The sequence below is a fragment of the Thalassophryne amazonica genome, chromosome 15, assembly GCF_902500255.1.
Source record: "Thalassophryne amazonica chromosome 15, fThaAma1.1, whole genome shotgun sequence".
NCBI lineage: Eukaryota > Metazoa > Chordata > Actinopteri > Batrachoidiformes > Batrachoididae > Thalassophryne > Thalassophryne amazonica.
The window spans coordinates 51,622,634-51,637,661 of record NC_047117.1 but is presented as its reverse complement, the minus strand read 5'-3'; the positions used below and the strand labels follow the sequence as shown (position 1 = coordinate 51,637,661).

The following is a 15,028-nucleotide window of genomic DNA, read 5'->3' as shown; positions in this document are numbered from 1 at the left end:
CCGGCCTTTATGGAGATGGTGATGAGTTGGCTGAGTGACAGCTGGTGCTGATGAAGAGTGACAGCTGTCACTCCCAGTGGCTCCGGCGCCCTCTCGTGCTTGAAGCCCGCACTCCAAGCAGGGCGCCATCTGGTGGTGGTGGGCCAGCAGTACCTCCTCTTCAGCGGCCCACACAACAGTATGACCAGTATAATGACAACATTTATGAGTTCAGCATGGGATGATCCATGCCCCCAGGTTTCCACCACTCCAGTGAGAGCTGTGTCACCCATCACGGTCACTTTTTTGTCAAAGGAGGTGAATTCCTCCACTCTGTCCCCTCTTTTGAAATCCTGCGTTTGACCATTTCTTTATTTCAGCATGTGCACACTGCTCTGAGCCAACAGCGTTTACAGCCTCACACACTCACGCTCCGTCACTCCCACGAACATTTTTCCAGTCTCACATTAAATCCGTTAAACAGGGCACTAAATAAAGTATCCCAGTATTTCTCTACGTAATTTCCAATCATCTGTAGTATAATTTCTTGTCTGTGTTCATCTTGTCTGATGGGACAGCGTGGAGAATCCCTGCTCAAAGGGCCTATTTACATGGAATTGCATATTTAAATAGGGGCATGGCCAGGGAGAAGTTTGGTGCATATGCACGTGTGCTCAATTCCATGTTTAGTGGGCTGTACAAATGGAACGTGCATGGATCCATGCGTAAGCACACTTTGATACGCACACACCTTGAGCCAGTTTCTGGGTTTTGGTATATGCCATGTTTCAGTAGGAAATATATGCAACTCAGCCATAGCCATCATTTTTGAGCTAAGACACATGTTTTGACTAAAATAAGATTAGCCTCCTCTGTACCAGGCTAAAAACTTTAGTCGGGTAACACAAAACTTTAGCTGAATAAGTGCTTTGTGCAATGACTAACGTCAAAAAATTAGCCAACTAAGTGAGTTTATTCGACTAAAGAAGATTAGACTGCTTTACGAAGCCGGGCCCTAGGCCCATATCCATATCTATATTATATGTGTTCAGTTCATTGTGTGTTGCCCATCATCCAAATGTTAATGAAATTGTGTCTCCCTTACCTTGGCCATCAGGAAGCCTTCAGAGAAAAGCATGATCTCACAAATCTGTTGCAGGTCAGGCACAATGACTACCACAGGCCGAAAGAGGGCTTTAACTGATTCTGGCAGTTCTGTGCGGCCTGCATAACCTGGGTTCATAGTGATGAAAATTCCTATGCGATTGTCCAAACTGATGTCCTGGCCTTCAAACTGAAGAGAATGTCAAGGTTGAGAGGGGGAAAAAAGTCAAATATTTTAAAATGTGTAGGCTATGTAACAACTTTTGACCTGGAAATGAAATATCATTCATCAAAGTGAGAGCACTGAGATATATTAATTGACGCTTTTACTTGACATTTGACTTACCTCAAATGTTTTAAGGTGTGACATTAGAGCGCTGCATATTGTCTGGATTTGTGAAGAGATGACAGAAAGCACTGATGCATCAATTCGGTTAAACTCATCAAAACAGCCCCAGGCTCCACACTGTGCGAGACCAGAGAGGATTTTCCCTACAGCCTGGAAACACACAAGAAATGAATTCAAATAAATGGCAATTTAAATTCTGAATTAGCCTAAGGCTACAGTATGTTAGTTGTGAAAATCCTTAAAAGACCAGTAGAAAAAAATAAATGCATCTGTGATGTAGAAAATCTAAGTAAAACTGCTTGTGCACTCTATTAATAAGGGGATCAAACATTTCTGACAACTCACTGCACAATGCTTTTCAAAAGCTGCTGGTTCCGTGACTGTTGTAGTCTCACCTTGTAGTCCATGCCCTCACCACAGTTTGTCACCACACAGAGCAAACCCAAAGCCTTTGCCAGATCTTTGGTGGACTCTGTCTTTCCTGTACCAGCCGGTCCAGCAGGAGCTCCACCCAGGTACATGGAGAGGGCCTGTATCACAAATTGCCAAACAGCAGGTCAAAACCAACCTATCAGAATTCAATGTTAAAAGTTACTTGATTGTGTCATTTACTTAGTTGGTACCAATTTGCACAGATCTTCTTGACACTAAGGTTACTCAGACCTGTGTGAGGGTGAGGTAGATGCGGTCTGTCAGTGGGGTTATAACCAGTCGCCCATTCAACCCCATGTATTCGTAGCCATAAGCGAATGAGGCACTGCACTGGCGCACAAACAGATCATCAGATTCCCAGACCCAGTAGAATCTAAGTTGGCTTTCCCACTCAAATTCCCTTGCATCCATAATACTGGTAAGAGAATTAAGAGAAGTTCACCTGCTGCAACAGAGGCTATTATATATGTCAAATATATATCAATGGGATATTTTGTCATTCCAATCAAAAGCAATTAAAAACATAAAGGCTACCTTTTCATGAGAAAGTTGTCAACAATGTCTCTTGCATGCACATCAATGATAAGGACAGTGTTGATCTTTTTCCTGTCATTCTTCTTCAAGTCTTGCTGAATGCATGTTACCAACTCGTCAATCTGCTCATGCATTTTCTTGGCATAATCCCTCAGCGCATTATTTTCTCCTTTTTTCACACGTTCAAAGATGTTCTCTACTTCCCAGGTCCACCACACTTGATTTGCAGCCAACACTACCATGCCCTGGTACAAAAGCATCCAGTTGACCCTGAAAAACATGGGGATAGCATGAAAAATTTACTCTGGCTCACCAACACACCCATGTGTTTATACAAACCTGCTCCTGTCTTCACAGTAACGGAATATTGCTTCCTTTGTGATAAGTCTGTTGGTCCTCTTCATTTCCAGCAACACTCCTGACATCCACTCCTCCACTTTGCCTTCCACTGGAACAGGCTTCTTCAGCTCCATGACCTCGCCTTCGGCAGAGATGAGTGCTTGAACTGCTGTGTCTCCACTGCTTTCAGTTTCAAACCTCAGAGATGCTATATTGTCATACATCTGGCAGGACAACATACAGAAGGCGCTGTTTCACACAGTCTCACCAATATACAGCAGTGATCATCTCTATTTTGAAGGAATGCATGTTGTGTTGCTGCTTCCACTCATTCACTCTGCAGAAGTGGGGTATCTTGTAGGGATGAGTCATATTGTACCGTTATCAATACACTGATATTTGTGTACTGTGTTTCCTTGATTAAAAGCCCGGGTGTTTATTTTTCAAAGTGTGATCAGACCCGGTGTCGCAGACCGACCAGTCCGCCCCTAAAAATTGGTCCGCCCTGCCTCCACTGCGCATGTGTCATTTCAGAGCTCTGAGACAGAGTCTCTTTACCCAAAGCGATCAAATGGAGTTATGGGATTATTAACTCATTGAGTGCCATTGACGCTTAAACGCGTCTTTTCAGATAGTAACGCTCAGCGCCAAAGACGCATTATCGCGCCAATTACACTTTTTTATGGGGGGGGGGGGGGGGGTAATCAGCTGATCTAGCTTGTGTAAAAAAATTAGAGTTGTAATCACAAGGGAACCCATTCTGTGGGTGGTAGCAGTGTGAGTGTGGATCGGAGTGCGGCTCGCTCTCCACCGTTGTGCGGACGTCTTACGGTTGTACCGCTCCTAATCCGACTGGTTTCCACCTGGCTGTCTGTCAAACTGTGATGCAGTCGCGCTGCTCCAGTCGTTCACTCTTTTTCCTTGGAATGAAAAAACGCCGAGCGCACGACACACACCTCACACAAAGGCTGCTTACAAGCAATTATAATCAAAGACATTTTCTCCTTGTCACAAAAAGCCAATTTTCTCAATTTTTTGTCAGAAATCAGCAATTTTAGTGATACCCACCCATGTTCTGCAGACAATTACTAAAGAATGGAAAGAGGTACAAACAAAGTTTTTTTTCTGATGATAAAGGAAAGTCTGAAGTTTCTTTTGGTATGTTTGTTGTTGACATGGACATAGAACTCAATTTTCTATGGGTCTTGAAAAAACACTCAAATGCTGAAAAATCCTGGCACTGGGATGTTCTGAACTTTGAAAATGGCTGGCACTCAATGAGTTAACCATCAGATGACAAGGTAGAACCTCTTAAATCATTCTAAAGTCAGTTTTAAGCAGAAACAAGGCTGTTTTAAGCAGAAATGAGGTCATACTTGGTGACGCTTTGAAATGACCGATGGTAGTGAACACATCAGCTTAGCAGCTCATGTAGCTGCGGCGCTCTGATCACTTCCTCCGTCTGTTATGATGAAATAATGCTGAATTTATGTGGAAATGATTGTTGTACAAAAGCTTCAGATATCTGTTGCTGAGACAGATGATGACTGGAGTGCAGTTTTAAGCACACACGAGGTGATAATCCGTGAACCGCGGCTTATGACGCATGTGCAGTGAAGGCAGGGCGGACTGATTTTTAGGGGGGACCGTTCGGTCAGCGACACCGATGCCTAAACGAGGCAGGCCTGGCAATTATTAACAAAATGCTGCTGTGCCCGCACTGTAATATCCCTGGGTGTTACGAACCAAACTGCTTTAGATCAAAGCCCTCTGCGTGGCTGCAAACCCTCCCCATAGCCTGATGCGCACCTGCTTTAACAACGGAGACCACGGTTTCACTCATCCATCTCTCATCCTATTTATAGTTTTTTCAGCGTGCAAAAACTATTACATTTTGGTCATGGATCAAGATTGGCAGAAAAGTCCACAAATATGACCAACCTTACAACACAGAGTCAAAAAACTACAAAGATGCTCAAATGACAACCAGTTCATGGAGGGAAATTACACGTACCGGTAACGTTGATTTGGAGATTGATCATTGTATAAAAAAGTAGAATTCATTGAGGGAGAAACTGATCAAGACAAATCTCTCTCTCTATTGGTTGTATTTTTTGTTGAAATAATTGTTGAAATCCTGGAGTCACAAATTTTTAGAGGAACGCCAGAGAGATGTGGACATGCGGGTGAATAAATGCTTTGGATGTATGCACTGACAAAAAATTTTTATTATGGGCTCAAATATATAAACTCAAATCAAACTGTGGGAATGGATTAAATGGAATGTATTCATATAGCACTTTTCATAAAGCAATTTACAGTGATGCCTCACATTCACCCATTCACACACACTCATGCAGTGATGTCAGGGTGCTGCCATGCTATGTCAATACATACTGAGAACAACTTGGGGATTAAGGACCTTGCCCAAGGGCCTTGACTGATTTTCTGAATTGACAAAGATTTGAACTGAGGACCCTCTGGTCACAAGCACACCACTTTAACATTTGACCATCACCTCCCTCATTCCACACATATAGCATGGCAAAGATTACATTTTATTGGCAGGCTTTTCTTTTGTTTGTTTTTTCCTAAATGAAAATTCAATAAGGTATGTCTTCTATAATATATCCCAGTTCTAAGGTAGAACTATACCATGGCCACTTCTGGTGCTGCATAGCTGTACTGTGATCCTCAGTTCGTTTCTTACCATTGCACTCATAAACATTCATTATTTGTATAATGGTCATATGAAATATCACAATATCCCTTTAAATCTATATTGCCCATTCTTTGTACCTTGATCATGTGCTCCTGGACACACGTCGGGTCACTACTCCCCAGAATGCTGAGCAGCTCATCGTCAGATATGAAGAAGAAGCGAGGAAAAGCATTCCGTTTAGAGTCAAGGTAGTCATTGAGACTTTTCTGACACTTTTCCAGACTGTCACTCAGGTCTTGCAGCTGTGCTAGCCGGTTAGGAACCAGACAACACCGCTTAATATTTGGGCCCTTTCCTGTATCAGTCATTATCTGTACAAAAAAGAAGATATATTACTTCGATTCCCAAAAGCAAAGAGCAGCCCCTTAGAAATGATTGGAATCATAATGCAAATTTATTGCCTGGAAAAAAAAACTGGCATTCTAAACTATCTAATGCCTTCAGGATATAACACAAAGAAAAGAACTGCTTTGGCATTTGCATACTTTTGAAGGAAACTGTAGATATTATTGCAAAACAACACTCACCTCTTTAAAAGCTTTGTCAATGTTATCAAATTTCTTGGCTTCCTCTGGTAGCTGTGAGCGGATATCTCCACCAATAAATATGCTTCCAAGATACATCCATTTTCGCTGCACTGCCATCCATACCTGTACAGGAATATTTTTGAGCAGACAGTTCACAGATCAGCTTTGTAGTGACAACGACATTTACTCGCTCTGACTCACCTCTATGACCTCGCTAATTAGCGACAAGTCTTTCTCCCATTGCTGTATAATGTCAAGAAAAGGTCCAATGAAGCTACTGCCTGCCATGCTCTGCAAATTCATAGCATCGTTGTCCAGATTAAGTATGATCTCTTCCACTGCAACCAAGACAGATCCACATGCTTGTGTTCCTTTTAAATAGGGTTGCAGCGTGAACTTCATGTTGTCCCATGTCTGGACTACTTCTTTCACTCCCTGGAAATGCATCCACAAACAAACAAACACACATGTGCACATTTATTATATATATGTTATGTACATGCAGATACTAAATATTTATCATATTTTCCAGAGTATATGTTACATCTGTCAAAAAAATTCCTCTTGAAGAGAAAAAAAAAATTTAACTAGTGTATAAGTTGCAGGACCTCGCAAACTAGGAAAAATAACTTATTTACATACTGGAAAATATGGAACTTAATTTGGCAAAAGTGAACTTTTAAAACAAAATGAGAAATTCATAAGAGGAAGCTTACCCTCTCTATACCAAGCTCTTTAACAGCAGAGGTTACAATGTCATTTATGATGTCTCCGTATTTGTGCAGCTCCATTGCAAACATATTTTCAAGAGTGAAACTGTCCTGTTTAATCTCAAAGCTAGTTCCAGTCCTTTCCATCAGTTCCTTCCAGTGTCTGTGGCCCAAGATTTTCAAAAACATAATTAAACAACACTGTTAAGTGCACACAAGAATTGGCTTTACCATGTTTATTAGGCATGAGTGTGTTGTAGTCAGAAGTAATATCAGCGAATCAGAGTAATGCCTGTCCGTCTCTTTAAGCCGGAGGACACTAGGTGCACAGCATTGTGCTACTGTGGAAGCAAACACAAGTGAAAGGTTTTCTGGCAGATGAACAGATTATGGCCAACCTGTCAGAGTGGACAGTGGACAGCGGTGGACAGCGGCCACCAGTGCTCCCTGAGGTGAAGCAGTGCAGCAGCACGGTCAGATTTGGTATGTTTCCAGGAATGTTTACTATCAATTCATCAAATTATTATTTTCAATTCACTTTCGTGATGTATAGTAATGTAATGATGTAATGATGTTATAATAACACAGTGGCCATAATACACGGTCATCCTAAAACACCTTTGCTAGTGAGTAGTAAAGATACATAGTGATTGTACGTTGTTAATCTGCTGATGTAAGGTGCATCTGACTGTTGCCCTCTTTAAGCAGCACTATACAGCACTGGATATTAGATGTTTGCACACAACCACACCTTACTTTTAGGCAAACACATCTGCAGGAGTGTAAACTATGTCATGATTTAGAGGATACGGGCATTGGGTGTTAAATTACTAACTGCATCAGGTGAAAACCAGCAACGACACTGTCTGATGATTTGACGGGGGTCAAATATAGGGGCCCCAAACCTTTCATGTTATATTTGCAGAGTTTTTATTTATTCTTGCCAGACTGTCATGGAGTAAAACAGGTATCTCAGTGGATACTTAGCTGGTCTGTCAATATGTAGACCTGGGTTTGAATCCTTCTCATGCTACCTATGTCCTTGGGCAAGACACTTTATCTGCGTTGTCTCAGTCCACTCAGCTGTAAATGGATGCCAGCACTGGCTGCGGAACCTGTATCATACTAACATCCCGTCCAGTGACAGTTGTAGACTCATCCGCTTCACACAAAGGAATCCGGAGATAAGTGTCGGCACCAAAAGACTTCAGGGCCTATGTAATCCGGTGTATATAGGATTTGCACCGGATTACAGCCTAGCTTTTATTTTTAAGATTCCATACTACTAACAGCTGGTGTGTAGTTCTGCAGACTGACCTGTCTCTGAGAGCCTCATTCTTCAAATCCATCATAAGAGGCAGAGACTCTTTAAACTCTTTCATGTGTCTTTCCAGGAAAAAAGCCACAGGCATTCCCCGCACATCTTTAGGGAGCTTCCTCAATCTTTTAATGAATGCCTCAACTCCATCCTGTAACACCTGGATATTCAAATCTCCCCACAAAGTCTGAGACCACTCGGTCATTGCGGCCTGAAAGACATAAGGGCAAACAGTTTAAAAAAAATTTCAGTGCTATTTCAAAACAGTTGAAATAATTTTCTACTGAAAAAAGTCCTTTTTCCACCAATTCCCCCCCCCCCCCCCCCCCCCCCCCCCCCAAAAAAAATACAGTTCCCTCAAGTGATGGAAAGGAGGGCACATCTGCAACTTTCTTATTGGAAAAATGCATTGATTAAGGAGTGCGCACTTCCTGTTGTGTGTTGCACCATCGCTACACGGATGGCACCTTCACACTAGTTTCCACCTTTGGGATATTTTATAAAGCTAGGGTCCACCTGCAGACTTCGGTGAAGATTAATGCCTTATGTACAAAAAACAAAGCAATGTGGGATTCAGCGTTTTTCTCAGTCATGGCTGAAAGTATACTCTAAAAAAAAACTGCTGTCTCAACAAGAAAAATTGATGCAACAATTTGAATTGTTGCATCAACAAACTGAATTAATGCCACAACACTTCTCTAGTTCAGTTGAAATAACTTTAGTTAAATTGAAATAACTTTAAAAAAAATCTATGCAAATTGTTACATCACTTTTTCTCATTGAGACAGCGGTTCATTTTTTAGAGTGTAGTAATGAACTGAGTTTATGATTTATGATTGCTATAATGCTTGGCATTTACCATTTAGTACTAATAAGACCACACACACACACACACTCACTTAGTCCAATTAAGGGTCACGTGAGCTGGAGCCTATCCCAGCAGTCATAGAGCACAAGGTGGGGTACACCCCGGACTGGACACCAGTCTGTCACAAGGCCACATGTAGACAAACAAAGACATTCACACCCACACGCACACCTATGGACAATTTAAAGTTTCTAATCCACCTAACCTGCGTGTCTTTTGAATGTGGGAGGAAGCCGAAGCACCCGGAGAGAACCCACGCAAACACGGGGAGAACACGCAAACTCCACATAGAAAGGCCACAGGTGGAATTCGAACCAATGACCTTCTCGCTGTGAGACAACAGTGCTAACCACTAAGCCACTGTGCAGCCCTAGTAGGTAAGACCACAGCTGCAATTTTTTTTTTACCAAAGGTAAAGTGAGGAATCTTCCTAATTTTAGATTTTGAAATCAAAGTATACTTGGGTCGCATGTGCAATATTAACAATAAATTTAACAAAACAAAGCAAAGCAAATAATGCAAGCATGGTGTGCTATTTTATCTTATTAGATAAAGCAATTAAGCTTGATCTGCCTGTTAATATACATCCTGAGATCTTTAATCAGCTAACATCACCTATCACCTATAATCTCAGACAGGTTATCGATAACTGAATGTAGAACTTTGGTATAGGTTGAAACATGGTAAAAAAAATATATATGTATTGAGATGTTGTTTCTCTCATACCTCAATAGGGGTGTTCTTTTGAGAGAAATAAATCAAATGAAATCAAGTCAGGGGAACTGATGCTTATTCAGTAAGACAAGAACCACAACACCACTGAGCTATGATCTATCCTGGCAGAACAAAATGTGTTATGAATATTTATATTTGTGTCCACAGGCAACACATGCCGATGCACATACAGACCATGTGCTGCCTGTAGACCTTCCCATTAAAAAGGCAACTTTTACTTTTTCATTGTTACTTAGTACTGTTTATGAACTAATACAGTGTGATCCTAGTTCATACAGTGGTCTTGGCACTTTATGCAGGGTTGTAAAACTAACAAAACAAGTGACTATCAAATCAATGTTTCCAAACAGCTGGCAACGTAACAAGGCCCCATGTAAGTGCAGTATACGATGTCTTCCTTTTATAAGGACTCCGGAACAATGTTTAGAAACACAGGTGTTGCAAATGTTTCGAAACGTTCCAAACAGTGCTTCAAGCTTCCCGTCAGTAATTTCAGGTAACAAATCATTTTGGTATCAACCCCAGCTACACATTCTATCCATTCTTAAATTTCAGGTTTACTTTCTTGTTCAGTCTGCTCTCTGTGCACCTGATCCCATCAGATCAAAAAAAAAAAAAAAGAAGTAGAGTGGGTCCTAATTAGGACCTGTCTGGGAAATATCTTGGGAAGACCAGGACCTGTGTGTGCGTCTCCATGTAGAAATGGAGTTGCTTCAAGAAGGACAATTAGTGTAAAACGTGACAAATCCCATTGCAAACCTGTACTGGGTCTACTGTGATGACCATGAACAACCAAGGACAGCTGAAAGACAAAGAACTTTCTCGCTCTGTTTATTTTTGTCTTGTATTTACTCATGTAATGGGTATCATGTTTCTCCCAGTGGTTCCTAGCTTACTAGCTGATGTGAAGATGGACAGTTGTTTCTAATTTTGTATACTTCCTCAATCATCCAGTAATCATCCAGCAGGTAGCAGACATGTATATGGGATATATAGCAAAACAAAGTTGCTTCTTTGATTTAGTGTATCAAAGTTAACCACCAACTAATTATGTGCTCTTTTAATATGTGGAGTTATAAATTGATAGCATTTGTTGTTGTTGAGGACATTTTTACACCTGCAAGTCTGGAACAAGGTCTGAACCAAAGTTCATGCTGCATAGTTTGTTTTCACGTTGCACTTTTCATGACATACCCGTATTTTTCAGAGTATAACTTGCTTATTTTGTGCTAGTTTAGATGCTCTTGCAACTTCTATTCCAAAAAATCACACATTCTTTATTAATAATAACAATTCTGACTATATATATAGGACTTGTCCAAAAATGAAAGCACAAAACAAAATACACTCCAATAACCAAATAATCAATGCCAATAACAATGACTACACAACAATGCACAAAAATACAAAATTAAAGAGCTGCTAATATAGAAAAAAGGTGCAACTTTTACTCAGGTGTGACTTATATACAGTGGTGGGCCAGGTTTTCAGATAACTTTGAAAACCATCAGCGGACCAATTAGCTTCCAATAAATTTAGTTCTGATAATTTTTAGGCCACTAACATGTTTTTGTGGGCATAGTGATAGTGAATAAAGCTTAACAGTTAAAAAGATTTGTGAAGTCTAAAATCAGAGATTATAGTGCCTACCTGTTACATGTTTTGTAGCAGACAGACAGCTATGAGTGGTACAGCTGTATCCTCTGCAGGCAGAGGAGAGCTGACTACCAGACAAAGAAAGACGAAGGGGGAAAAAAGATCATTTCTCTTCACACCATACAGACTTGCCAGCATATCACACAAGTCATGCACAGGCAGACATTTTTGATTTATGGTTCAAATTTTAAACAAATTAATTCCGGGCAAGTTATTTAAATTAATGTCATGTCTGTCATTTTACAAAGTGAAAATATCCACTGTATGTTTTAGTTTTAAAGTAATGCACTAATTCTGAGGTTTAGCACTTAGGACACACATGCCGCGATATCCAACCCTTTTATTTTTTGCAAAAACTATATGGATTTGAATCATGTGTGCTTGCATCAGCCAAGCTTGAACCTTCCTGCGCATGCGTTTTTTTCACGCCTGTCGGTTGCGTCATTCACCTGTGAGCACGCTTTGAGTGAGCAGTGGTCCACCCCCCTCATCGGATTTTCATTGCGAGGAAAATGTCTGAATTCGTCACGGAGCTGCTAATGGCGCGGGACAAAAGCACCTCCGTGCTGGTCTCACAGGACATGTTGTAACATGCCCAGCTCTTGCACCATTCGGAAGATTCAGAGGGCTTTCAGTGGCTTTTCAATCGTGTGACTATCTGAGAAATTTTCTCACAATGAAAATCCGACGAGGGGGCTGGACCACTGCTCACTCAAAGCATGCTCACACGCGAATGACGCAACCAACAGGCATGAAAAAACTCACGCATGCACAGGAAGGTTCAAGCTTGGCTGATGCAAGCGCACATGATTCAAATCCATATAGTTTTTGCAAAAAATAAAAAGGTCGGACAGTTTTCTAACAGACCTCGTATTATGGGTAAATTAGTTTCCTGAGGAGTGGTTGGTTGGTCGGTAACACACAATTTACTGAAACGTGTGGTGGGTTTTACAAATAAATCTGTATTTGTAAATATGTCATTACTTTCATTTGTTAAAAAAAGGCAATTTGAAAACTGAAAATTTGGTTTGTTAAGTGGATTCCGCACTTTTACCGAATGTGTGGCAGCAATGAACACGCTGGAATGAACACTGCCATCTACTGGCCAGTGCTTTTGCTTTTTATTTTCAATCCAAATGACATCAGACCTGTTCCCGGTGGGAGTTGGACTCTGCCAGGGATGCCCCTTGTCATTAATCCATTTCATGGACAGGATTTCAAGAAGCAGTCTGGGATTGGAAGGCATCCAGTTTGGTAACTTCAGAATTACATCTCTGCGTTTTGCAGATGACATGGTTCTGTTGTCTTCAGGAGACAGTGACTTCCACTGTGCACTGGGCAAGTTTGAGGCTGAGTGTGTGACCATGGTCCTCAAGGTTGGATTGTCCCTTCTAGGTTAGGGAAGAATTATTGCCCTTCATGGAAGAGTTCAAGTAGCTTGTTCACAAGTGGGGGTAATATAGAGAGTGAAATCAACAGATGGATTGGCACTGTACCTGAGGTCCTGTGGATGCTGTACAGGACTATCGTACTGAAGAAAGGGCTGAGACAGAAGGCGAAACTCTTGATTTAGCAGTCGATTTACCCTCCTATTCTCAACTATGGTTATGAGATTTGGGAAATGACGGAATAAACAATTTTGTGGACACAAGTGGGAAAATGAGATTCATTCGTCGGGTATCTGGGCTAACACACAGAAACAGGGTGAGAAGCTCAAATATCCAGGAGGAACCTGGAGTAGAGCCACCATTTCTTTGAAAGGAGGCAGCTGGAAACACCGTGGGATCCCTCAGAAAGAGTTATAGGACTTGACGCAAGATAGGGAAGGGTGGAACGAGCTGCATGATCTACTGACACTGTGACCTGGACCCAGATAAGTGGCAGGAAATGAGTGAATGAATGAATGAATGGATGAATAGGTCTAACCTTCTGAGCATTATAGACATCATAGATCTGCATCAAGCCCTTCATTTCCTTCTGCATACTGGCAACCTCTGGGTAACTGGTGATTGGGAGGTCCAGTAGCTTCTCAGCGTTAGCTAGCTCCTGCCGTTTTGCATCTATCTGGGTGAGTTCTTCCTCATATTTTCCCACAATGGCTATTCCTGCAAAGAACATACGAGTGAGTGTGATCTTTTATTACCGTGTGGGACGGTACAGATGAGGCAGGGTTCAACAGTACCTCTTTCCAAGTCATCTCCTACAGCTCCAGGACCATGCATGCTGAAGCTCTCAGCAAAAATAGATAAATCTTGTTGAAACTCGTCAGTCTGCTCCTTTACAATCTTTGAGTGTCATGAAAGATAGAACCCACAAAGCCAAAGGTTTCAGTTTGTATTTTTAGATGGCATGTGGGATAACGTTTTGCAATATCTGACCTCAACAAATGTTGTCTTGATGTTTTCCAGACTTTGATTTACAGCTTTAGATTTGGCACACAAGTCACTCCACATCTGGTCAATACTGGCAACCAGCTCCAGCTCCTCTGGTGCGACCTACACATTGAAATAGTGCACAAGCAGTTCAGCAAAGGAAGCATCAGTTTAACATTAGACAAACTCATGAGTAAGCAATGGTACCTCTAACTTGTGCATAACCAGTGTTCTGTATCTTTCCTTGGTATCAATTAGCCTCATCTCCACATCTACGGACATGTCCCTGATCTCTGAGATGGTACCAAGGATGCACTTTAGATCCTCCAAAGTGTTGGGGCTCTGCTTCAAGTTCTTAGACAGTTGCTGTTGTATCACATGGATAAATAATCACTGTCAAAAAAAATTTACTTCGAAAAACATGACAGCTATATATAAAATAGTTAATATTTTGCATAGAAGCATGTTGAGTACCATCAGTTGATCTCTCACGTCGAATAGATCACCTCTGGCAGACTGGTTGAGCAGATTACCAAGAGAGTCCATCCAGGCCTGAGCAACCTCCTGTGCAGTGTAAACCAGAGGCTGAAGGTTTAAATGTATGCTGCGCTCATTCTTAAATAGAGGCTCCATCATGACTTCCTGTTTAATGCCAGCAAAGAACTGTAGCTTCTCATCGTACAGAACAAAAGAAGGATTTTTTGAAGCAAATTTTTCATTGACAGTGGCTATGTTCCTTTCCCAAAGGTGCTGATAACATTTCCAGTGATTAAGGCTGCGTTCCACAGTAAAGAGCAGCTGCTGGATGTTCTTGGACACGATGTTGGCACCTTCTTTTATCTGAGGATTCTGGTACAGGTCATTGTAGAAGCTGACTGTTACCAACTCCTCCTCCTCATTCACATGTTGTGGAGGACACTCGATGCAGGTTCCGTGCATCCACCGCACAAATTGCTGAAGCAAGCGATAAGGACAGAATCCTTTTAGTCTTTAGAAATTGGATATTTTTTAAAATTATGTAGCAATACCTGTGGGCATGAAGACAATAACAGCTATACAGCAATCTGACATTTTTACCCCCATGACCTCGACCTTCACCAAAATGACTGACCTCCGGCTAACCTTGCCAGGGCAATTCTGGATTCCACCTACATATGTGTTCCAGGTTTGGTGGACATCATAGTAAAAAAAAAAAATCATAATTTAAACACATGCAGGTTAGGTGAACTGGAAACTTTATAAATGTCCAGGCCTCCCTTGCAAACGAGGTCTCGATCTCAATGGGACTAACCTGGTTAAATAAAGGTTAAATAAAATAAAGATAAATAATTTTGACCTTTGTTACCAATTACCTTGACTTTTGCCAAAAACAAACCCATTAAG

General features: G+C 41.3%; 1 protein-coding gene across 1 annotated transcript in view; it reads right to left on the bottom strand.

The window, feature by feature from the left end:
* Positions 1–15,028, bottom strand: part of dnah10 (dynein axonemal heavy chain 10) — a 215,545-nt gene that overhangs the window by 132,766 nt on the left and 67,751 nt on the right. Inside the window, 16 exon segments of the mRNA XM_034187486.1 lie at positions 1,085–1,273; positions 1,430–1,582; positions 1,828–1,962; positions 2,096–2,279; positions 2,399–2,668; positions 2,738–2,961; positions 5,537–5,770; positions 5,987–6,109; positions 6,188–6,421; positions 6,703–6,859; positions 8,014–8,225; positions 13,200–13,378; positions 13,456–13,558; positions 13,652–13,768; positions 13,853–14,011; positions 14,120–14,599. Coding sequence (XP_034043377.1) covers positions 1,085–1,273; positions 1,430–1,582; positions 1,828–1,962; positions 2,096–2,279; positions 2,399–2,668; positions 2,738–2,961; positions 5,537–5,770; positions 5,987–6,109; positions 6,188–6,421; positions 6,703–6,859; positions 8,014–8,225; positions 13,200–13,378; positions 13,456–13,558; positions 13,652–13,768; positions 13,853–14,011; positions 14,120–14,599 — 3,153 coding nt within the window.